The following is a 26,734-nucleotide window of genomic DNA, read 5'->3' on the forward strand; positions in this document are numbered from 1 at the left end:
TTAGCAGTGTCCTAAAAAGATCATAAAATGGATATTTATTCAGCCATTAAAGAGGAGTAAATGTGTACTAATGTCAGAATAATTTTGAGCATTGTTATTTAATGGGGGTAAAAGCATCAAAATGTTTTATATAATATTTATATTAAGCGTATTTTTATGTTTTATACACATATGTACTTGTTTTTTACACAAGTCAAAAGGGAATATAAGATGTAACTTATTAAACATTTACCTTTTTGATGGAGGACCTGGAATGTACTAAGTGATCTTTATTTAAATTCTTTTAAAATATTTTTTTTAGGTGTGGAATATCAAACAAATGATTAAGTTGACACAGGAACATATAGAGGCCCTACTGGACAAATTTGGTGGGGAGCATAATCCACCATCAATATACCTGGAGGTAAGCTTTTGAGTATCATTATCTGTAGTAATTTTGAAAAGAAAAATAAATGGATTTGTAAAAAGTTTTGTACTGTTGATTTGATTCTTGTAAGGAGGTGGGAGTAGGAATAAATATTAGAAGAGAGAATTAGAATTAGCTTTGACTTTATTATGGTCTTGTTTCACTTGTTAAAATACACATGCACTACTTTCATAATTTAGGAAATATCAAAACTAAGGAGGAAGTCCTCTTTAAACTTTAAAACGTTGCTCCAAATAAAGAATTTTAAAAAGAGAGAAAGCACACTGTTTTGGTTGTCAGCAAAACTAGTAACCATATTGGAAAATGGGACAGTTTTATAAATTATCTTTTCTAGAACAAGTTTCCCCACAATTATTTTGTTCCATAATAGAAAAAAAAAAAAAAGTATCACCTTGAACTAACCCAATGTTGCTTAGCTTTTCTGTTTAATAGTTCCTTGAGATTTGTATCAAGCCTTGGTTATGATTGCAAATTTATATAGAGAGTTAGTCTTTGTGTTAGTCTTAATCCTGTGAAATAGTGGGTACTGTTTTAATCACTGATAAACCTTCTTGACCTTCGTTTCCTTCAGGAAGTCAGCCTGGTTCCATAGTGAGTCAGCTGTTCCCAAATCTAGGCAGATTATACAGTACACAAGGCACACCATTACCCTCCACTGCCTTTCTCTATGAAAGCTACTTCAGCTGTAATCACTAGTCATAAAGGAAGACAACTCTAAATGATAAATGATTAGATTATCATTTGGCTCCAAATGACAGGGATTTTAAAGCATAAATTAAAAGACTCCTAACTAAATTTCTAATATAATACTCTAATTACTTTTTAAAGGAAAAATTCTTTGTTATTTCATGAGAAAGTAAATTTGCATTTCTGAAATAAATCTTGGAATGAGGGGCATGTAGCAGTGGTAGAGCCCTGGCCTAGCAGGCACAAGTCTTGTGTTCAGTCCCCAGCACCTCCTGCCACCCTGCCCCCCAAATCTAAACAGGGTAAAATAAATGTTGGAAGTTTGGAAATACCAACCAGCTAATAAACTGTTCTATTCTTTTCCTCCTCTTCGTATGACTTACAAACAGCACACTAGTTATAGTCAGTGCTAGGACTAGAATTTTTATCTGGATACTAGTTAGTATATTTTCTAATATCTCATGCTGTCCCTTTTACTTGGATGTCTTAGGATGCCAAGCAAAAGAGTCATAAAGAGATAAATAGTCCTAGTAAAACTGACAATTCTTTGTTAATCAGAGTTAGACTGTAAGCAGCAATTTATCACACACCCATTTCTATGTCTTGGGAACTTTTCCCCCATGCTCAAATATAATACATTTGCAGAAGTAACCATGTCTTTCAATAGTAGTGATTCACCTCCTCCTCCACACACATACTCTTCAGACTCTTTAATATTTGAAGACTGATCATTAACAGTAACAAACCTGTAACTTAATGTGTGCTCAATACTGTGTTAAATGCATTTATTAATTTAATCCTTATCGTTACTTTGAGCTTGGTGATAGATGGTAGGTATTCTTGTTATCCCCATTTTGCAGGTAAATAAACAAAGCTTAAGAGATTCTAGTGCTACATAATTTTTAGCTATATATCGTGTTTTTAAAAATATTTTTACACATGTATGTTTATGTATAAACAAACAAACACGCAAATATACACACACAGATACATAGAGGGCCATAAAATATAGTGATTAAGGTGAGCCAGTGAGGTCACATCAAAAGTATTTTTGAATCCCAATCGTGCTTTAGTTCCTGCATACAGGTTACTCAGTTTCCCTGCATCCCACCTCATAATATGAGAATAAGATTACACATGTGGTAATTTAAGGATTGAGTTTTATATAGTTTCTTAAAAGACCCTAAATTTCTGCCTTGAAATAGCTGTGCTTGAGTCAGGGAATGGAGGTATAGACGGTGAACATATAAGTGAACTTGAACATTGTACTTTACAACATTTGATATACTGTGAAGGAGACCCTGGCTAGAGATTACAGAATTCTTGCCTATGAAAACTGATCAGTCCAAGAGAAAAGACTTGTAGGTTCTGGTATTTCAAGACCCTTCAATGAAAGCCAAGTCTATACCCACCGTTCTACAGGTTTCTAATCCACCACCTAAGAGTCCTTAACGCTTTTTCTTTTTTCCTTTTATAGGGGTGAAATATTCAGAAAATTTAATATTATAACAACTTTTAGATATACAGTTCTGTGGTGGTATGGCATTCATAGTCTTATGCAACCATTACCATTATTTATCTCCAGAAGATTTTTTTTAACAAAGAACATGTTGGTAACTTATTTTCTTGATTAAATTTATTAGAGAAAGATTCTTAAGAATATTGAAGACCTAAATAAATAAGTGAATTATATTTAGTTCTATCTAATATGAAAATTTCTGCCTGTGACTTGGAAACAAGAATATCTATCTTTTTACAAGTATAGTGGCCAATCACAAGATTTAAAAAAAAAAAAAAAAAGACCATCAATACATGTGAAAAAGAAGAAATAAGAAATAATACAGACAGCGTTTTTGGATCACAGTTCTTGCAGAAGTAAGGACCAAGTTCTCCAGAAGATCTTTATCATCCCACACTGAACCTTTTTATCCATTAACTACTAATTCCCCTTTCCTCTCTCTTCCCAATATATAATAACCGCCATTCTCCTGTTTATATGAATTTTAATACTCTTATAGAATCATACAATATTAGTCCTTTTGTGATGGGCTTTTTTCACTCAGCATAATGTCTTTATGATTTAGCCATGCTTCAACATGGATAATGCATGCATAAAAATTTCCATCCTTTTTTAAAAAAATTTTATTTTATTTTAGTACCCTTCAATTGAACTCAGGTTCACTTGGCCACTGAGCCACATCCCCAGCACTATTTTGTATTTTATTTTGAGAGAGGATCTCACTGAGTTGCTTAGCACTCACTTTTGCTAAGGCTGGCTTTGAATTCAAATCGTCCTGCCTCAGCCTTCTGAGTTGCTGGAATTACAGGTGCACACCACCCCGCCTAGCAAAATTTCCTTCCTTTTGAAGCCTAAATAATATTCCATTATATGTATGTGCCACATTTGGTTTAGGCATTCATTTGTCAGTGGACCACTTGGGTTGCTTTCACTGTTATGAAGAATGCTTCTATGAACATGGCTGTACAAATAACAGTCCTTTTCAGTTTTTATGGAAATATAGCAAAAAAATAGAATTGCAGGATTGTATGGTAATTCTATTTAAGTTTTTAAGGAAATTGCCAAGACTTTTAACAGTGCGCTTGCAATGCCTTACATTTTTTATAAGTTTTTTTTAAATTTTATTTATTTTTATGTGGTGCTAGGATTGAACCCAGTTCCTTGCTTGTGCTAGGCAAGTACTCTACCACTGAGCTACTGCCCCAGCCCCTATAAGTTTTTATTTGTTGTTTTTAGTTAAACATGACAGTGGAATGTATTGATGTATCATGCATACATGAAGTATAAATTCCCATTCTTGTGGTTGTACATGATATGGAGTTACACTGATCGTGTATTTATATATGAACATAGGAAAGTTACAACTGTTTTATTCTACTGTCTTTCCTATCCCTCCGCCTCTGCTCCAATTCAGTGAACCTTCACTCCTCCATCCCCTCTGGCCTATAGTGAGTCATCATTTGAATATCAGAGAAAACATTCAACCTTTGGTTTGAGGGATTGGCTTATTTCACTTAGCATGATAGTCTCCAGTTCCATACATTTACTGGCAAAAGATTTTCATTCTTTATGGCTGAGTAATATTCCACCGTGTATATGTACCACATTTTCTTTATCCATTCATTTGTTGAAGGGCACCTAGGTTGGTTCCACAGCTTAGCTATCGTGAATTGAGCTGCTACAAAAATTGAAGTGGCCGCAAAACTATAGTATACTGATTTTAAGTCCTTTGGAACTTTTTTTTGCCAAGGAGTAGGATAACTGGGTCAAATGGTGATTTCATTCCAAGTTTTCTGAGGAATCTCCATACTACTTTCCAGAGTGGTTGCACCAATTTGCAGTCCCACCAGCCTTGTATGAGTGTACCTTTTCTCCCACATCCTCTCCAACATTTATTGTTACTTGTACTCTTGATAATTGCCATTCTGACTAGAGTGAGATGAAATCTCAGTGTAGTTTTAATTTCCTTTTGTCTAATTGCTAGTGATGTTGAACATTTTTTCATGTATTTGTTGACCAGTCGTATTTCTTCTGTAAAGTGACTGTTCATTTCCTTTACCCATTTATTGATTGGATTATTTGGGGGTTTTTTTTTTGGTGTTAAGTTTTTTGAGTTCTTTATATATCCTGGAGATTGATGCTGTATCTGAGGTGCAGTTGGCAGAGATCTTCTCCCATTCTTTAGGCTCTCTCTTCATGTTCTTAATTGTTTCCTTTGCTGTGAGGAAGCATTCTAGTTTGATACAATCCCATTTATTGATCCTTGCTTTTTTTTCTTGTGCCTTAGGAGTCTTGTTAAGGAATTCAGTTCCCAAGCTGACAATGATATAGTTTTGGGCCTCCTTTTTCTTCTGGTAGGCTCATGGTCTGTGGTCTCATGCCTACTTAATCCACTTTGGATTGAGTTTTGTGCAGGGTTGAGAGATAGAGTTCTAATTTCACTTTGTTACATGTGGATTTCCAGTTTTCCCAGCACCATTTGTCAAAGAGGCTATCTTTTCTCCAACGTATGTTTATGGCACCTTTGTCTAGTATGAGATAACTATATTTATGTGGGTTTGTCTCTGTGTCTTCTGTTCTGTACCATTGGTTTTCATGTCTGTTTTGGTGTCAATACCATGTCGTTTTTGTTACTATAGTTCTGTAGTATAATTGAAGGTCTGGTATTGTGATGCCTCCTGCTTCACTTTCCTTGCCAAAGATTGTATTGGCTATTCTGGGCCTCTTATTTTTCCAAATGATTTTCATGACTGCTTTTTCTATTTCTATGAAGAACATCATCAGAACCTTAATAGGAATTGCACTGAATCTGTATAATGCTTGTAGTAGTATGGCCGTTTTGACAATATTAATTCAGAAATGTGGGAGATCTTTCCATCTTCTCAGGTCTTCTTCATTTTCTTTCTTTAGTGTTCTTTAGTTTTCTTTGTGGAGGTCTTTCGCCTCTTTTGTTAGATTGATTCCCAAATATTTTATTTTCTTTGAGGCTATTGTGAATGGGATAGTTTTCCTAATTTCTTTCAGTTGATTCATGACTGATGTATAAGAATTCAGTTGATTTATGGGTGTTAATTTTATATCCTGCTACTTTGCTGATTTTGTTCATGAGTTCATGAAGCTTTCTGGTGGACTTTTTGGGATCTTCTAAACATAGAATCATGTTGTCAGCCAATAGGGATAGTTTGAGTTCTTATTTTCCTTTTTGTATCCCTTTAATTTCTTTCTTTTGTCTAATTGCTCTGGCTAGAATTTCAAGGACTTTGTTGAATAGAAGTGGTGAAAGAGGGCATCCCTGTCTAGTTCCTGTTTTTAGAGGTAATGCTTTCAATTTTTCTCCATTTAGAATGATGTTGGCCTTAGGTGTAGCATGTATAGCTTTTATAATTTTGAGGAATGTTCCTGTGTTTTTCCTAGTGTTTTGAACACGAATGGATAGCTGTATTGTTAAATGCTTTTTCTGCATCTTTTGAGATAATCATGTAATTCTTGAAGTCTTTCAATGTGATGAATTAATTCATCAATTTCTGTATGTTGAACCAGCCTTGCATCCCTGGGATGAACCCTACCTGATCATGGTGCACCATCTTTTTAATATGTTTTGTATGTGATTTGCCAGTATTGAGAATTTTTGTATCTATGTTCATTAGGGATATTGATCTGAAATTTTCTGTCCTTGATGTGTCATTGCCTGGTTTTGGTATCAGGGTGATAGTAGCCTCATAGAATGAGTTTGGAAGGGTTTCCTCCTTTTCTGTTTCATGGAATAATTTGAGTAGAGTTGGTGTTAGTTCTTCTTTGAATGTCTGGTAAAACTCAGTTGAGAATCTGTCTGGTCCTGGACTTTTCTTTCTTGGTGGACTTTTGATGGTATCTTCAGTTTCACTGCTTAAAATTGATGTTTAAATTTTCTTTGTCCTCCTTCATTTTGGGTAGGTTGTATGTGTCTAAAAGTTTGTCCATGTCTTCAAGATTTTCTATTAGAGTATACATTTTCAAAATAAGATCCATTATGATATTTCCTTTTACATTGTGAATTTTATTAATTTGAGTTTTCTGTTTCTCTTTGTTAGCTTGGCTAAGGGTTTGTTGATTTTATTAATTTTTGTTCGAAGAACCAGCTTTTTGTTTTGTCGATGTCATAGTGTCCCAGAGATTTTGATGTGTTGTATTGCTATTCTCAATTTCATCACTGATTTCTTCCACTATCCATTGGTCATTCAGTAGCATATTATTTAGTATTCAGGTGTTAGAGCAGTTTCTATTTTTATTTTATCATTGATTTCTAATTTCATTCTATTATGATCTGAGAGAATGCAAGGTATTATCTCTCTCTCTTTTTTTGTATTTGCTAAGAGTTGCTTTGTGGCCTAAAATATGATCTGTTTAGGAGAAGGATCTGTGTGTTGCTGAGAAGAAAGTGTATTTGGTCCTTGATGATGAAATATTCTATATATGTCTGTTAGGTCTAAATTATTAATTGTATTTTGTAATTCTATACTTTATTTAGTTTTTGTTTGTAGGATCTATCCAGTGGTGAGAGAGGTGAGTTAAAGCCACCTAGTATTATTATGTTACGGTCTGTTTGCTTCTTGAAATTGAGAAGGGTTTGATGTATGTAGATGCTCCATCATTTGGGGCATAAATATTTATGATCGGTGTGTTTTGTTGTTGTATAATTGCCTTAAGCAGTATGAAATGTCCTTCTTTGTCCCTTCTTATTAACTTTGACTTGAAGTTCACTTTATCTAATATGAGGATAGGAAACCCTGCTTATTTTCATGATCCATGTTAGAGATGTTTTTTCCCATCCTTTCACCTTTAGTTTATGGGTGTCTTTGCCTATGAGGTGAGTCTCTTGGAGACAGCATATTGTTGGATCTTGTTTTTTAATCCAGTCTGCCAACCTTTTGATTGATGAATTTAGGCCATTTACATTCAATGTTATTTTTATTTTCTGTCATATGATTTATTTCTGGTTTTTAATTTGAATTAGTTTCTCCATTGATTGACTGTTCTTTTAGTGTAGTTCTCCCTTTGCTGTTTTTCATTTTTATTTTTCATTTCTTGTTCATGAAATATCTTACTGAGTTTGTTTTGTAGTGTGGGCTTTCTAGTTGTGAATTCTTTTCTGCCTTACATTCTTGATAGCAGTACACAAGGGTTCTGATTTCTCCAGATCTTCACCAACACATTATTTTCTTGTTTTTGTTTTCGATAGTAGCCATCCTTGTGGGTGAGGAGTAGTATCTTTTTGTGGTTTTGATTTGCATTTTTCTGATGGCTAGTGATGTTGAGGATCCTTTCATGTTCTTATTGGCCATTCGTATATCTTCCTTGAAAAAATGTCTATTTAAGCATTTTGCTCATTTCTCAATTGGGTTGTTTGGATATTGGTTATAGCATTAAAACATTTTTTTTAATGTTCTGGATATCAGGCTTTATCAGATAAATGATTCATAGATATTCCTCCCATCCTGTGGTTTCCTTTTTCACTCTGTTGAAGTATCCTTTGATTCACAGAAGTTTTTTTTTTTTTTTTTTTTTTTTTCCTTTTCTTTTGATAAAGGCCAACTTAACTAGTTCTCCTTTGGTAGCCTGTTGTTTTAGAGGCACAATAATATTTAAAATTTAATACCAAATCCAGTGTCATTTATTTTTTCCTGTAGGAGTTTTATAGTTTTAGCTCTTATGTTTTGATCTTTGATCCATTTTGAGTTAATTTTTGTATACAGTATAAGGTAAGGGTCCATTTTCATTTTTTCACACATGGATAGCCAATTTCCCTACACAATTTATCAAGAAGACTATTCTTTCCCAATTGAATAGCCTTGACCCTCTTGTCATATTTGGGAGAGTCTATTTCTGGGCTTTCTGCTCTGTTGGTCTATATGTCTGTGATTGTTTGATCTCTAACTTTGTAGTAAGTTTTGTAATCAGAAGTGTGAGTTCTCTAACATTGTTCTTTTTCAAGATTGTTTTAGCTATTCTGGGTCCCTTGAAGTGTCATATGAATTTTAGAAAAGGTTTTGTTTTGTTCTGTTTTGTTTTTTAAATTCTGTAAGTAGGTCATCAGGATTTTGGTAGAGATTGCATTGAATCTGTAGATTGCTTTGCTTATGATTGACATTTTAAGAGGGTTTTTTTTTTTTTCTTTGTACCAAGAATTGAACTCAGTGACACTTGACCACTAAACCACATTCCCAGCCCTATTTTACGTTTTATTTAGAAACAGGGTCTTACTGAGTTGCTTGCTTTGGCTGAGGCTAGCTTTGAACTTGGATCCTTCTCCCTCAGCCTCCAGAGCTGCTGGGATACAGGTGTCTCTGGAGGCCTACTGTAATCCCAGCAAAGAATAACCATATAGTTAAGAAAGAAAACTTTTAGCTGGGAAGACAACTGCAAATATGGTGATAGGAACTCAGAAATAATGCAGAAAACCGAAGAAAATCTGAAAGTAACTATAATTAACATCAGAGCTAAGAGAAGATAAGAGTAATCCATTTTGTGTCATAGTTCTAAAGATGCAAAAGTAACAGAACTCTTGGAAACTAAAATTACTATACAGAAAAAAAAAATTCTATATACGCATATATGAATTCACAGACTTGTGTATATGTATACAAATTAAGAAATATTGAAAGAAATGTTTCAGAAAACAATAAAAACAGATAAAAATGTTAGAGGAAAGATCAGAAAATCAGAATATATCCAGATCTGTACAAATTATTAGTACTTTAAATACAAGAAATAGAAATTGCCAAAAACAGGTTGACAAAACAAATAGAGGTTTTATTTTCCCTTAACAAGAAGAATGGAGGTAAATTATTCTAAGATTGATTGTATACTCAAGGTTGTCAAACACTGGATTGTATCTCTACAATCATTTTTGGCTTTTTTTTTTTTTTTTTTGGGTCAAGGCTATAGCAGCTCTGAGACTTTCTTTCTCAGAAAATTCTCAAAGAGAAAGCAGAAAACAGATTCTCTTGTATTTTGAGTTCTTGCTGAGAGGAAACACTTTCCCCAAAATTCCCTGTAAGTCTTCCCTTTATATCTTATTGACAAAAATTAGGTCTCTTTTAGCCCTAGACCTATTGACCATACTTACTAACATTTCCTAAAATGAGAGTAGAGTCAATTTTTCCAGTATCAACAGTTTTTCTTCACATTAGTTTGTACACTGGCAAGTAGAAATTGTACTGTAGTTATTTCATTACATGATGTTTCTGTAAGGAGATAAGTCATTATCTACCTATCCCTGTCTTTTCCTTGTAGCAAAATAGAGAAATTATGTCACCATCAGAAATCCTCTTGATTTTCTTTTTTTTCCATATACTAATTTATTTAAAAACTAGATTTTAAGTTGTTCTAGACTTTCTCCTGCTGACAGATAATAATTAGCTTTTTGTTGATTGCCTTCATGATAAATATAATGAAATAAGCTCTAGTACTCTAAGGAATTTCAAATTTGTCTTCTCAGTTGTGGTTCTCTGTTTTCAGCCATCATCTAAAGACAGAAAAGATGTGTTTGCCCTAAATATTTCTTCCCAAGAGTTTCTTTTTTTTCTTCAGTACTGAATGATTCAGTACTTTTTAATATTATTACAATAAGTTGTACAACATCATCACTAACTCTAAAACTCCTTTATCACCTTTAGAAAAGAATCCTTAATTCATTAGTGTTCATTCCCTTCTGCCCTTAGAAACCACTGATCTATCTGTTCTTATGGATTTGTCTCCATTAACATTTTAATAAATGGAATCATATACACTGTGTGGCCTTTTGTAACTGGAAGCTTTTACTTAACATTATGTTTTCAGTGTTTATCCATCTTGTAGCAGGTAATAATACTTCATTTCATTTTATGGCTAACTGATGTTCTGTTATATGAATAAAACATTTTCTGTATCCATTCATCAACTGATGAAAAAGAGGGATATTTATACTTTTTGGTTATTGTTAATAATTCTGTGAGCTTTCATATACAGACATAGGTTCATATGTAGACATAGGTTTTTCATTTCTCTTGGTTGTGTGCCTAGGTTTAGAATTGCTGGGTCCTATGAACTCTTATGTTTCAAGGAACTACCAGTTTTCCCATGCCCTTGCACTATTTTACATTCCTGCCAACAGTATATGAGGGTCCCAGTTTTGCCACATCCTCACCAGCCTCTGTTATTTTCTGTTATGTTTTCATTATAACCATCTCATTTAACCCCCCCAATTATTTCAGAGGTAAGAAAAATTAGCCATATAAAGAAGGGTATGATTAATACTCTAGAGGAGATTAAAGAATAGCTCTTGTGACTTTTATCTCTTTTTTTCCTTTTTTCTTTTCTCTGGCTTTTATCTTAATTAGGGTTTTGATGAGAAGTAGGGATTTTGAAAAGTTGCATTCAGAAAAAGTGTCTGGTATCAGCAACATTTTAAAGAACCAAAGGAATTTTTTTGGTGGTAGTTGTTGAAGTATATGACTTGCCCATATTTGTAGTTAGGAAACAGGAGAAAGGGGAAACATAGAAGATATCAAGAGGAAATGGTAATGATGATGGACCAAGGCCACCATAGTTGAGGCCCTTGAATAGTGCTAGTGCTAAATTAAGAGTAGAAGGTTGGGGAAGGACTCAAATTGTTTAGACAAAAAGTAGAGGAAGCTTTCATTTGATGACTTTAATCTTTAAGATTTAAGTGGAAGGTAATGTTGTTTCCAGAATGAATTAAAGGTTGGAGGATGAGATTGGGATTCATAGAAAAATAAAGAAGGTTGGGATAAATATGATGGGTTCAGTGACCCACACTTGTAATCCCAGCGGTTCAGGAAGCTTAGGCAGGAGGATTCGAGTTCAAAGCCAGCCTCAGCAAAAGTGAAGGCACTAAGCAACTCAGTGAGACCCTGTCTCTAAATAAAATACAAAATAGAACTGGGGATGTAGCTCAGTGATCGAGAACCCCTGAGTTCAATCCCTTTCACACCCCCCCAACAAAAAAAGAATAAATATGATTTAAAAAATTATGATGCTGTTAAAAACAAGTAAAAAATGTCAGGCAAATAGTGCGGAGGACCTGATGAGTCTTAAGTTCCATGAATTGATGATGGAAACTGTCCTAGAACAAAACTGTCCTAGTTTTGTCCTTTTCTCCAGCAAATATGTGGTAACTTGAGAGAAAAATGGAATAGTTGAAAGAAGAACTAGCTAGAGAACTAAGATGCTACAATGGCATTATTGAAATTATGAGCCATAGAGGAAGGGGGAGGAAGACAACAGTGACCCAAATCTGAGAAATGACTTGAGGTATTAATGTTGACCTGAAAATGTGGTAGTAAGTTGTAAATTGAAGAAGGTATATAAGTATGTGCATGTAGGGTCGTGAAAGGTGGATTTCTTTTGTAAATACTGTGGTTTGAATGTCTCTGGGCCTTGAAGGTAAATAGAAATAAATACCTTCAGAGATGAGATTTAGGTAACTCTAAGGCAGGCGTAATGAGGCGAAAGGACCCAGGTGCCTTGGTGAACAACAGCTGCAAGGATGAAGAGAGGCAGAGTACATAGATGTGTCATACATAAAAGAAGGACTGCTGATAAGTGTGAAATGAGAGTTTGTAAGCCATAGTGGAGGAATCCGTATATTTTCAAAAATTAAAGCTAACATTTTGATAAGGAAATACCATTAGGAAAATTGTTTCCACAACTTCATTACCTTTCCTAAGCCCAGTCTTGTGTAGTAAATGGACCTGCCCAGATGACATTAATAAGAATAGTTATGTATACTAGAGGAAGCTGTTGCCTCCTAGCTTGCATGTATATAATCTTCAAAGGGTTAAAGTTTTGTCTGTCTTATTTATTTTTGTAGTCTAAACCCTAAACAATGCCAGACACATGTGCACTAAATATATATTTATTGAGTAAATGAATCACTTTGAGAAAGATGCCTTTTGTTTGGAACCAAAAGCTAAACAGAATTATAGCTCACACAAATTTGAATTGATATGTGTATACTGCCCTGATATTCTCTGAAATAATTTAGGATCAGAATAGGGCAATTAGCAAGTTGTAAAGGAGGAGAGGGTATTTTGATGTAGTTTAGTTCTCTTACCTTAGTAGTTCATTTTACTCCCCCTTTCCCCCCCCCATTTTTTTTTTTTTTCTTCCTTCAAAGTTATGTGGTAAGTAAGATAGAGCCTATCAGGGTGCTGCTATAACCTTTACTGAAATGAAATTTCTTTTTTATTCTCCTTTTTCTTTGGCAATTTTCCTTTACTTATAGAATAAATATCAGACTGTAGAGGATGCCATATACACTCTACGCACCCTTGTCTCTTACCATTTTTCTAGTCTTATTGTTTTCCTGTTTGCTTAAATTCTACAAACACATTGATCCCTTGTTCTGTTCCACATACTATGTGGCATTCTGCTTTACCAGTTTGTAGTTTTTCCTCTGTGTCTTAAACTTTAACATCTCCCTACTATGTTAAAGAATTTCTTCTGTACATAGGTCTCTCCTCCCTGTATATATCCTCCATCCAAGTGATAACCTTTCTAAACCCCCCTCCTTGCTAATTTTCACCTGATATCTAGAGTGTACTGTTTCTCATGTATGATACTTAAAAGTGAAATTACCACTACCTTAAATAATAACTGTGGACATAATAGCATCTGATTTATTCCATCTCTTTACTTTCAGTGTCATCTCTTCCTTTAGAATTTGATACCTTATGTAGTCAGTTGTTCTGATAGCCTTAGTCAAATGAAAAACGCTGAGGATATAGCATTGCATAGTGGTCCCAGAATTTCTTGATGGGTTATAAGTCACATTTTCAAATACAGTTCTTATTTTCTAAGCAGTATTTGGTAGGGAAAGAAGAAATCTGTGGTATTTTTAATCCAGGCTACTCAGGAGGATCACAGGTTCAAGGCTTACCAACCCTGACTCAAAATAAAAAATGAAAAGGAATGTGGATATAGCATTCCTGAGTTCAGTCCCCAATATGGCAAATAAATAAATACATACATAAATAGAAAAAAAGTAAAGTATTTAAGGAAGAAGGTGACTGTCACACATCCTGAAGAGATTTTGGGACTAACAACAAGATCTGGCTATATACCTCAATCTTGTATTTTGACGAATCCCTTTTAACCCTTCTTGTTTTCAACTTCTTTTTCTGTTACTGAAGTGAGAGAGAGTGAGTGTGAGTGTGTTATGAGTGTGTATATGAGAGAGAGAGAGAGAGAGAGAGAGAGAGAGAGAGAGAGAGAGAGAGAGACTGAGAGACTGAGATTTTATATACCTACAGCTTTCTGGAAAATAAAACTTAGTGGAAACAGAAGTAGCTGTTCTTTGGCTCCAAAATAGGAAAATACATACTTTTTAAATTAATATTCATGAACCATCTAGACATCACATATATAGGTCAGGTTTCTCAGTGTAATGTAGTAGTATCTTACAGTAGTTTATCCATTTAAAAGTGAAAGTATTCATTTACAGTATTTTCAGCACTTATTTTGTAACTTCTGACTTAAAACCCTGTTAGCTAGATTATAAGGTTTTAATTAAAGACTGAAACTTCATATTTTTTGTTTATGTCAGGCAAAGTCCAGATTCAATGTGAGTCTACTTTATTTTATAGGCCTATGAAGAATACACCAGCAAGCTAGATGCCCTCCAACAAAGAGAACAACAGTTATTGGAATCCCTGGGGAATGGAACTGATTTTTCTGTTTCTAGCTCTGCATCAATGGACACCGTTACATCTTCTTCCTCTTCTAGCCTTTCAGTGCTACCTTCATCTCTTTCAGTTTTTCAAAATCCCACAGATGTGTCACGGAGCAACCCCAAGTCACCACAAAAACCTATCGTTAGAGTCTTCCTGCCCAACAAACAGAGGACAGTGGTGAGTCATTTTCTTTGTCTTTTTCAGACAGACTAGTTGTTGAAAATTAATATTTCATCACTTCATATTCAGAGGTTATGCAAATGGGAACATTTGTTTCAAACAAGAATGGAAGCGCATGATTATTTGATGCCAAAGTCTGTACACCTTAACAGGGACAAATGATAGTGTCAGATTTGACATTTAAAACTGTCTGCCAAACTTGAACAACACTTAAGTCTAAGTACAAGTTAAAAATCAGAATTCAAGACTTGAGCTTGTTTGTTGTCTGTCAGGTAAGATTGTTCCCCCTTGAGAAATCTCTATTCTGTCTTATTATCAAATGTTGAATTTTTTAGCGTCCTTGATATTTTTCACCTTGTATGTATAACTCTTTATTGTTTATTATTAGTATCATCTCTGGAACTGCATACCCTGTAAATAACATTTAAAGCAAAGAAATCTGCAGAATTATGATAAATGACCTGTAATCCTCAAGTGCAGCAGTTATCATCAGTAACCCTAATAATAATGCATGTACAAACATCACTACACTTGTAATGCATTTGGTTGGCTTTTACCATTAATTTTAAAAATTCCCAATCAGCTGAAGCCAAAGTAGTTTTTTCTTTTTTTTTTCCTCAGACAACAGAAATTAAAAGTATGATTGCTGTTTTTCTGTGTTATTCAGAAATTCCTTTCTTACTTTAAAAATATATATATAAGGCACTATGCCTCAGATTTTAGGAATTCATGCATTTGAGATAAAACTAAAAAAACTAAGAGTTGCCAGCAACCAGCCTATAGATTTTGAGCTTACCGAGGAAATATGGCTTTCCAAAGGAGTTATTATCAGGGGGTCATTCATGCATACTTTTTCTGTCCTTTCTTCCATGGACAGAGAAGAGTAGGTTGTAATAAAATGACTTTAGATTATTCACTGTGCAGAATTACTACTCAACTTATAAAAGAAAATTAGTTCTCCTACCCTCTTTCTTATTTAAAAAGAAATAGCAATTGTTTACATAGATAATTTCTTAGCAGTATCTTTCCACAGATACCCCCTTAAAAAGGGGAATATAAGGTGAAATTTTATGTGAATTATCTATCAATAGAAATTCTATTATCTTTGAAGCAATCTGTTAACACAATTTATGACAAGCCATCCCATCCCAAATAGATCTTAAATTAATTCTTTATTGTCTGTATTCATGAGCAGAAAGTGGGAAATATGTTCTTAAGTTCTAGACTTTTCACTTTTCCTCACTGTAGTATTCGTCATCCAAGCTCTGCTAAACTTAGTGTGTGAGTTTTTAAAGATAGCCTTTCAGATTTCTCAGACTAATCTAAATGATTAAGGTAAGGTAGCCTCATATTTTATAAGGGAGTCTTAGAGAATTCTTAAAAATACTACCACTAAAGCTTATGATTTTCCCCTTTAAAAAGCAATAAATAGGATCAAAACTCTTCAAAAATGTAAAATGATAATAAATGAAGAACTGCTAGGTACTTGACTACTCTTACCTTTATAATCCTAGCTAACCTTAAAATTAATAAGTTACTGGTTCTTATCCATTATACTTGTACCTTAACTTTCCATATTCCATCCTCAGGGAAACTACACATCATGAACTTTAAGAAAGTTTATGAATAGTCAGTAAATGGGTCTGTGGTGTTAAAATCTTTCAAGTACATCATTTTGTTATTCTCCCTTTACCCTTAACTTCCGATATTCTTTTCCCTTTCTTCCCTCAATTCTTAATTAATATCAAAAGTTACTGTTTGAGGACTTACCATGTTCAGGTTTTGTGTTGAGGTCTTTGCATCTGATGTCTTAATCAGGATACTCATTTTTTAAGTAAAATTGTGAGTGGTAGTCAACAACTCCTCAGTCAAAATACATACCTCTATCTCTTTGTCCTTAACTCAGGAACAGAGGGCCCTAGAACCAACTAGAAGTAAATGGAATTAAGTACCGAAATGGGGTTTTTTTTTAAAAAAAAGATGTAGGTTTGTAGTACAAGATTGCAAACTTAGCATTTGCCTTTCTATTTTTTTTTTTCTGTCCAAAAATTCCATTTAAATGACAGTAAGGATGTGTTTTTTAAAAATTCATAATTTTAACAAAACAGGATAAAATGCTGTCAGGGAACAAGACAGTTTTAGGAATTCCTGAAAGATAGAAAATATATGACTGGATAAATGAATAAACCAAAATAGAAAAACAAACTAAATACTAGTAACTGGATCCATGAAGAAGAGATTCTTCTAAGCCCAATCCTGATGAATCATAAAGCTTAGTCAGCAATTACCAAGAAGAGGATTTGCCTCTTGGGCAGTCATTGAAATAGTAATTAATTCAAGGTCTCTTGGCAATAGGACAAAATCATGTCTTTGGAATCAGGCAGATAATTTAAATATGAATATGTTGAAAGTGTGTGTTAGTTATGAGCCCTATAGAAAACTAAAGTGAACTAGACCCCGCTGAAAACATTGAAGTTCTGAATTTTGAAAAGAATAATTTTTTAAAGGTACTGGTCAGATATTTTGAACCCTGTGCTGAGTTCTTAGCATAGCCCTGTACTACACACAGCCATAGAACAGGGAAGTTCAGGAAGGGGGCCCTAGCAGTTCCTTTTCTATATATAGACAGCAAATGGTTTATAGCAATTACTGTTAATAAAACTCTGAAATTGCCTTCTAAACAAAATGAAATTTCTGCCTGGAGACTTCTGCATGTGTGGTAGGGGAAAGATGAGTAGAACTGAATATCAGATGCCTGAGAACCTCAGAGAAATCCAATGAGGGAAAAAAAGGAAAGGCTAATCCACTCAGGAATTAAAGAATACTCTGTTTCCATCTGGAGTGTACCAGATTTCCAGACTTTCCCTCACCCATGTACCCTTCAATAGTGTGTCTGTGTATAATAGGGAAAAAAACTGCTTTTTCCTACTCTAGTCTGAGCATAATACACTTCTGTGACCAAATGTGTTGGGTGTTTTCCTCCCACTAAGCAGTTCCCGGATTCTCTGTAGACGTCAACTGGGTGCCTTACAATTCTTTTTTAAAAATTTTTATTGAAACATAATTGTACATTTCTGTGGGATGCATTATGTGGCAATTCTATACATATTCAATGTGTAAATAACCAAATCAGGGTAACAAGCATTTCCATCTCTTCAAGCATTAATCATTTTTGAGTATTGGGATTTTGTACTCTTCTAGTGATTTTTTAAATATATTATAGATTGTTTTATCTTCTAGTTACCCTACTATGCTAACGAAAAACCAGAAGTAATTGCTCCATTCTCTGTTTAGGTGCTTTTTATTGAACTTCTTTGCACCCCTCCCCATTTCCCTGACCTTCCCAGTCTCAAGTGGGATCCTTTAAAATTCCCTCAATTCTGAAACCTTCTACAGGTTAAAGACTCTGGTCCCACAAGAATGCCTCACTTCAGCCAGGTGTAATGGCATAATACAGGAGGCAGAGGCGGAGGCAGGAGGATTGCAAGCTCAAGGCTAGCTCCTGTAACTTAGTGAGACCTTGTCTCAAAAATAAAGGTTGCAGGACTGGGGCTGTTACTCAGTGGTAGAGTGTTTGCCTAGCATGTGTGAAGCACTGAGTTTGATTCTCAGCAGCACATATAAATAAATGAATAAAATAAAGGTCTATCAACATCTAAAAAAATTTTTTTTTTAATTAATAAAGGCTGGGATGTAGTTCAGTGGTAAAGTGCCCCTGGGTTCAATCCACTGTAGTCCCTCCCCTACCCCACCCCCAAAAAATTGCCCCACTTCAGATGCCAATGCAGATTCTAGGTTGTGACCTATATTTTTTTTCTTTTCTTTTTTTTTTTTTTTGATTTGAAAACTCAACTTTATTTACAGATGTTTTCCTATCAACAAAGATGCCATTATACCCCTTCAAAATAACTGATAATTTTCACAAAGACCATTTACATAGTTTTAACCTTTCTATATAAAACTGTATAATGGGATGAATAAATAACCTCACTATGATGATCCAGGACACATAAACAAAAAATAAAAAACAACAACTAGCATGAATACTCTTGACAGAATAAAGAATTAAGAATCATACTTTTTAATGTGCTGCTCCACCAAGAAATGAAAACATGGTAATATTTTGGGAGGTAAAGGCTTCACAATAAACAGTCTTACATAGGATAGTTTAATTGTAATTGTTTAGGATTGATATTGCCAGCTAATATTTATGCTGATTTTATAAGATAAGTCATCATCATTGTAAAAAGGGCACAGATGTTTCTACACAGATTTTTCTACTGATGAAAATATGTGGATACTGGTTTGGTCTCATTATTCAGGCAAATTAATAATAAATGCATAAAAAGAACTTAAAACCACAATCATCAGGTGACCAACTTACAAAATTAGAATTTTCCCTGAAATCAAAGAGTATTATCCTTAATAGTATTAAATTTTACTAACACAATATAGACTAAATGTTTAACCAAACAGTTCAAAGTAAAATTATCCAGATTACTTATTTATCATTTATGTGTAATAATTACATTTTTAAAATCCTTTAAATTTAATCTAGGGGGATATTCATTATCACATCACAGCTAAGTCACAAGGAACTTCCAAACTTTGGGAAAAAATTCATCCCTGAGAAGTGAGAGAGAGAAAAACATCTAAACAACCAACCCAGAAACAACAGTCCTATACCCTTTTAACAATCTTTTTCTATAGCATGAACTTTTATTAATAGCCAGCAATCAAATGTATTTCAATCCTGGAGAGCTACTACCCCTGGTGATCGATCTTTCTGTAATTAAACTTCAAGTGCAACATTTTTAAAAAATCAGATAAATAGAAATTCTGCCTTTATTGTCGACTTCACCGTTTTGTCAAGTGCAAGGTCAGCCTGCTAAGAAATGAATATTCTAGTAATGACTGAAGTAACAACTTCCACAGACATCTCTTCTTCAGGGTCCCCTTTACTCCCATAGATGTTCACTCAAATAATAAAAGCAGTATGATAACAACTGAGTTTACTATTATGATGGCACTTGCATCACAGTTCTTACACATCCAATAAGGTTCATTAGCTGAGATTTAATTCCTGGCTTCTCTCTGAATCCACCGATTCCCTGGGCTGTTAAGGAAGTGCTCCTAATGCAGCATGGCAATGGTGTTGATGCACAGCAGGACTGCCTGCAGTATTGTTTACAGGGTAAAGGCCATGGTCACCAGGAGCCTTTCTGAGGCCCAACTGATCCCTCTCCTGCCACCACAGTGGACATAGCAGATGTGACCCCGCAGCCACCTCCACTGTGACCTATATTTCCTACTGGCAATAAATTGAGGGTTCCCTCAACTCCTTTATCAGATTTGAATATTTACTAGAGCAGTTTACAGAACTTAGGGAAACATTTACTGGTTTCCTATAAAAAGGATATCACAAAGGATGAAAGATGTTGTACGAGCTTGGTACAGTGGCACATGCCATAATTTCAGCTGTGCAGGAGGCCAAGGCCAAGAGGATTGCAGGTTCAAGGTCAGCCTGGACAACTTAGCAAGACCCTTTCTCAAAATCAAAAAAGGAATCAAAGAAAGGAATATCGTTAGTCACTTATAACTTAGTGATAAGAGTATCCCTGGGTTCAATCCCCTGGACCACAACAAATAACAAAAAACAAATAGTCTTCTTGTGCAAAGACTGCTTTAAACTGCTTTAAAATTGACTACCAAAAAAAAAAAGGCAACCTTGCAGAAAAGATATATATAGCAAAAAATATAAATAGGCAATTCATATAAGTTTAAATCTAAATGAACAATATACATGAACATTGTTCAGATTCACACAGTTGTGAGAGAAATGAAAATTAAAGCAAGAGATTATTTTATCTTTCTAGCAAAAGTTAAATTATTATTGTTAAGGGTGCAGGGAGAAAACTCATTACACTGTGGGTAGAAGTGTGTTATTGGAAAGCACTTTGATAATCTCTCAAGACTCACAAGTACTGTGTCTCCCAAGCCAGTACTCCAACTATCAGGAATTTAGTCCATAGAAATAAAAGTACCAATATATAAGGACATCTATACAAGGATATTTGTTGTCATTGTTCATAATGACAAAAGAATACAGACAATTAAAAAATAGAAATGCCCATTAATATGGAAATTATTATACAATTATTATGGTTTATCCTTATCCTTTAGTACACTGAAAGCCTCTTAAAAAGAGTGAACTAAAACAGTAGTTGTTCTTGAAGGTTTTTCTAAGAAGTATTACTGAATGGGAAAAAAAGTGTAGGAAATTATCATATTACCTATTTGGGTTTTAGGAAATTCTTCATGTGTGACACTTATGGTATTCTTATATGTCCACAAATCTCTCTCACACCTAGAGATGCTGAATAAAAATACATGTATTTAAATGTATAACATGTATAACTTAGCTTACTTGAAAATAAGAAAAAGCCTACCAAGGGTGAAAACAGAGGAAACTAAAAAACCAGAGAAGTATGTGACTGAAGTTTTACAGTATCACTGAAGTGTGAACCTCAGGCTAAATCCAGTCCACCACCTGTTCTTGGATAGCCTGTAAACTAAGAATGGACTTAATGTTTTTAAATGCTTGGAGGAAAAAAAAAATCAAAGGAAGAATAATATTTCATAACACATGAAATTCAAATTTCAGTGCCTATATATAGTATTGAAATGTAATGCTACTATTCTGTTTACATATCGTCTGTGGCTAATTTTGTGATATATATATAGCCACAGTGTTGAAAAGGCATACACCACTGTGTGACCTTCAAAACTGGTTCTTTTTGAAAGAAATTTACTGGCCTTTGCTTTAATAGTCTTCAATGAAGTCATTATGTCACTTTCTGCAACAAAGGGGTGTGAATGTCTATGTGAGGGGACACAAGAGTGGGCCTGGGGTGGTTGTCATAAACAACAATAGTGGAACTCAGATTATAACATAAATCTGAGCCTTTGAAGGGCATTGCCTTCAGTTAAAGGATGAAACCTTTTCACCAGCATATATAAATGAAACGAGTCTGTCTTTTTGATGATTCTAAGATGAATGTTTTCCCTGTGACTTCTTAACTTTGGACCTACTCTCATCCTAGTATGAGCTACACATTTATGCTACCTACATTCTGCAGGAACTTTCAAACCAAGAAATCAGTATTTAACAGCTGGTCCTGGAGTTGTAGTAACACTTAGGCAGTGGGTAGAAGCAATTCAAAGCCTCCCTTGACCCATCTAGATTTCACAGAATCACAGAGATAACACCCTCCTGAAGAGCTCAAGATCCCAAATTATAAAACATACAAAGAAACAGTCCGCTATTGGTACATTAGAAGGCTTAAGAACAGCAGAGTTAGACTCCTAAGAAGAAACCAAATAGAGAATGTAGGTATTCTTGAATTTTAATACTCAGGGGATAATTTCCTTTTTGAGGTATCCTTGTTAGGTATGAATAAGCTTCTGAACCTTCCATCTTATAATTATGAAACACAGCGTATTGTGCTGCTGAGAGAACTTTAAATGTTTCAGCTGATCTATGAATTTAACTAGGTTAACAACAATGGGTAAATCCACAATAAAGACCTTTCTAGACAATTTCTCTTTTAACACTGTCTTTTGAAGACCATAAGTTTTTAATTTTTATTAAGCCAGTTTATCAATAAACATTATGGATTATGCTTTTGATGTTATATTTAAGAAAATTTTGCGAACTCCCAAGTGTCCTTTCACAGGCTTTGCTTGAAGGAATTACCCCAAAAAGGTTTATTTTAGAAAGGAAATTGAATACAGAATGAAGGAATGAAAAGTTAAAAACTAAACATTAAACTATAAAATTGGTAGAAGAAAACATAGGACACCTGGGAGTTGAAAAAATTTTCTTAAATATGACACCAATCCATAATGAACATATTGATAAATTGAATTTAATAAAAATTAAAAACTTATGGTCTTCAAAAGACAGTGTTAAAAGAACAAAAAGACAACTGATAATATTTCAGTGTTTATATATAATAAGGGGCATGTATCTAGACTATTAAAGAACTCTGAAAGCTCAAAAAAAAAAAAGCAAACCATTTAAATAACAGACAAAACATATGAACACTTTACCAAAGAATTATATATGTGATAAACACATGAGAAGACGCTCAATATCGTTAGTCATTAGAGAAATGCACATTTAAGAAACGAGATAAAACTTCATCTCTCTTAAAATGGTGAAAGAATGACCATGTCGAATATTGGTAGGAACTATAAGGAGGAACTAGAATTTCCGTATGCTGCTGATAGGAATATTTAATAGTAGGCTATTTTGGAAAAGAACTTGGTGGTTTCATTTAATGCAGTTATTTTCAAAATTCCAACAGTATTCTTTGCAGAAATACCCAGATCCATCCTAAAATTGATATAGGATCTCAAGGGACCCCAGATAACCAAATGTACAGTCTCCAGTGAGGTTCTGGGTTCAGTACTCAGTACCACCCCCCCAAAAAAACAAACAAACAAAAAAAACAGTCTTGGAAAGAACAAAGTTGGAGGCCTTGCGCTTCCTGAGTTCAAAATTTTTACAAAATTACAGCCATCAAAACACTGCAATATTGGCAGATAACATACATACATACAGGCCAAAGGAATAGACAGCCCAGAAACAAATCCTCACATATATGGTTAAATGATCTTTGACAAGGGTACCAGGACAATTCCATGGGGAAAAAGAGTCTCTCTTCATCAAATAGTGTTGGAAAACTGAATGTCTACATGCAGAATCCTCGTGAGATGGGAACCTTGCTTAAACCACATACAAAAGTTAATTTAAAATGGATTGAATACGTGTGAATGCTAAAACTGTAAGACTTTTAGAAGAAAATATCGGAGAAAAACTTCATGATGTTGGATTTGGTAATGATTTTGGCTGTAGCACCAAAAACACACGTAACACTATTGAAAATGGACAATTTGGGCTGTGTCAAAATTTAGTACTAGAGATGCTGCTCAGTGATAAAACTCTTACAATATGCAAGCCCCTGGATTTAATCCCCATTAACTTGAGTGTATCAGAGGTTTCAGGTAACAGTGAAAATGCAACCTGGAGTGGAAAAACACTTGCAAATCATGAGTCTGATAAGGGGTTAATATCTAGAATATTGTACATTGTTGGTGAAAACAGAAAATAGTACAACTGCTATGGAAGATGGTTATAGAAGTTCTTGAAAAATTTAAAAATAGAATTACCACATGATCCAGATCTACTTCAAGTTATATAACCAAAATAATTGAAAACAGTCTTGAAGAGATATTTGTACACCTATGTAATAGCAGCAGCAGCAGCATTCACAGTAGCCACAAGATGAAAGCACCTCAAGTATCCATTGGTGGATGAATATATAAACAAAATGTGTGATTTATGTACAATGAAATACTATTTGACCTTAAAAAGGAAGGACATTCTGATACATGCTACTCTTGGATAAACCTTGAGAACATTTTACTAAATGAAATGAGCAAGTCACAAAACAAATAAATACTATATGAATCTACTCTTAACTACGTACTTGGAATATCCAGATTCATGGAGACAGAAAGTAGAATGGAGGTTACCAAAGACTGGAGGGAGGGACAATGGGAATTGTTACATGGTTGCAGAATATCACTTTACAAATATGGAAAGAATTCTGGTGGCACTACAGTGTGAATGTACTTAACACTATTGAACTGAATGCTTAAAAAGTAGTTGAGATGACAGACTTTATATGTATATTTTATCACAATTAAAAAAAAAAAAACAGTATGTTAGTTATATGAAAAGTTAAATATATCCAACCATTTTACTTCTAGGTGTTTACCCAACAAAAAAGAAAGTGTATGCTCATACAGAGATTTTTTTACATAAGTGATCTTAGTTAACTTTATTTATAATAACCCCAAACTCCAGATGAACCATCAGCAGGCGAATGGTTAAATTGTGGTACAATCATAAAATGGAATACTATTCGGTAGAAATGAACTGATATATACAACATAGATGAATCTCAAGATGATTATACCAGTGAAAGAATCCAGACAAAATGAATACAAACTCTATAATTTCATTTATATAAAATTCTAGAAAATACAAACTGTGACAAAAACAGATCAAGATTTACTCGGGCATAGGATTAGGACAGAAGGGAGACATTGCATAGGAGTACAAGAAAACTCAGAAAATGATGGATCTGTCCATTATCTTGAATATAGTGATTGTTGCATGGGTGTATACACAGTAAACTGCATAAAATCATGTACTGTTTACATCATTGTGATTTATCATATGTCAGTTATACCCCAGGGTCTTTTTTAAATTAAGAACCTTAAAGCTGATGATGCTATGTAAATATTATATAAAATAGATTTTAAGGGAAAAAGAATTATTAAGGATGAGAAAAGTTATGCTTAAAATAATTTCAGAGAAAACTTGGAATGGAACCACCATTTGACCCAGCTATCCCAATTAGAATGGCGATTATCAAGAATATAAGCAACAACAGGTGTTGGCGAGGATGTGGGGAGAAAGGTACACTCATACATTGCTGGTGAGGCTGCAAATTAGTGCAGCCACTCTGGAAAGCAGTGTGGAGATTCCTTAGAAAACTTGGAATGGAACCACCATTTGACCCAGCTATCCCACTCCTTGGCCTATACCCAAAGGACTTAAAATCAGCATATTACAGAGATATAGCCACATCAATGTTCATAGCTGCTCAGTTCACAATAGCCAGATTGTGGAACCAACCTAGATGTCCTTCAGTTGATGAATGGATAAAGAAACTGTGTATGTGTGTGTATAGAATAAAGATTGAAATATACAATGGAATATTACTGCGCCATAAAGAATGATAAAATTATGGCATTTGCAGGCAAATGGATGAAATTGGAGAATATCATGCTAAGTGAGATAAGCCAATCTCAAAAAACCAAAGGATGAATGATATCACTAATAAGTGGATAATGACACATAATGGGGGGTGGGAGGGGTTAGAGTTAGGGTTAGGGAGGGGGGCAAGAATGGAGGAAGAAAGGACTATATAGAGGGAAAAGAGGGGTGGGAGGGGTGGGGGGGAAGGGAAAAAATAACAGAATGAATCAAACAACATTACCCTATGTAAATTTATGATTACACAAATGGTATGCCTTTACACCATGTACAAACAGAAACAACATGTATCCCATTTGTTTACAATAAAAAATAAAAAAAATTTAAAAAATAATAATTTCAGAGAAAAACATCAAAATTCTGAAGCATTATATTTGAATGGTAAGCTTGTAGGATACACATGAAGCAGCATTTAAAGGAAAATTTATGGTGGTAAAAAGCCTTATTTATTGCAAGATAAAATTTAAAACCAATGAAGGAACTGCCTTAGGGGGAAAAAGCAAAACAATGAAATATAAGACATAATGACTCTAGAGAAACAGCAAAAGAAAAGTTGAGTTTTTGAAAAGACTGATAAATCTGGCAAGAAAGAACAAGAATAAAGATTGAAATAATTGAAATGATCATAAAGGTACCATAACTATTATACGGTATAGGTTTTTAAAAATTGAGTACAATGAACAAAAAATTAGGAAAAATAAACAATTATTGAACATGAGTGTGTTTCTGAGATGAATTAAAAAGGGAATTGAAAATTTGAATAGGCCTTGTAGGAAATGAAAAATCTCTTAGTTCTTGCAACTGGGGCCATAGAAATTAAACTGACAAAAAACATTAACAAGAAAAAAGACAGTTTTTACTTAATATTTTTATGTGTATGCAAGGTCTTCATATAAAATAAATGTTAGCGCAGTAAGTGCATGTGACTGATGATATACTGTGTCAAGAAAAAATGATAAATTGTAGAGCTATGAAAAGTCAAAGGGCGGGTTCTTTCTAGGGCTTGTAAGTGTGGGAAGATAAACATATAGTGTAAACTAATGGGAGATAAAAGTTATTTTAGTAATGTTTGTTTTCAGAGTCCTCTCAATGTTGTGTCTTCGGTTTTCCTCATGACCATAAAACTTTGGAGCCTTCCAGGAGCAGAAATTTGTTAACCTTCTCAGAAGCTGCCCCTTAAATTAGGTAAAGAAAGCTCTGGCAAAGCTTCTTTCAGTATCTGTTGTTTCCCAGGTGTCTGTAGTTAAAACAATTCTATACCAAAGTGACATTTTGGCATGGCATATTCTGACCCTGTT

The 26,734-nt window shown here is 34.2% G+C and overlaps 1 protein-coding gene and 1 pseudogene across 1 annotated transcript in view; one reads left to right on the forward strand and one right to left on the reverse strand.

Moving 5' to 3' along the window:
- Braf (B-Raf proto-oncogene, serine/threonine kinase) overlaps nt 1-26,734 on the forward strand; it is a 182,111-nt gene that overhangs the window by 79,340 nt on the left and 76,037 nt on the right. The window contains 2 exon segments of the mRNA XM_047560012.1: nt 302-403; nt 14,258-14,521. Of these exon segments, the coding sequence (XP_047415968.1) occupies nt 302-403; nt 14,258-14,521 (366 nt within the window).
- On the reverse strand, nt 19,499-19,729 carry LOC124990448 (immediate early response 3-interacting protein 1-like; annotated as a pseudogene).

This window comes from Sciurus carolinensis, chromosome 8 (assembly GCF_902686445.1).
Source record: "Sciurus carolinensis chromosome 8, mSciCar1.2, whole genome shotgun sequence".
Lineage (NCBI taxonomy): Eukaryota > Metazoa > Chordata > Mammalia > Rodentia > Sciuridae > Sciurus > Sciurus carolinensis.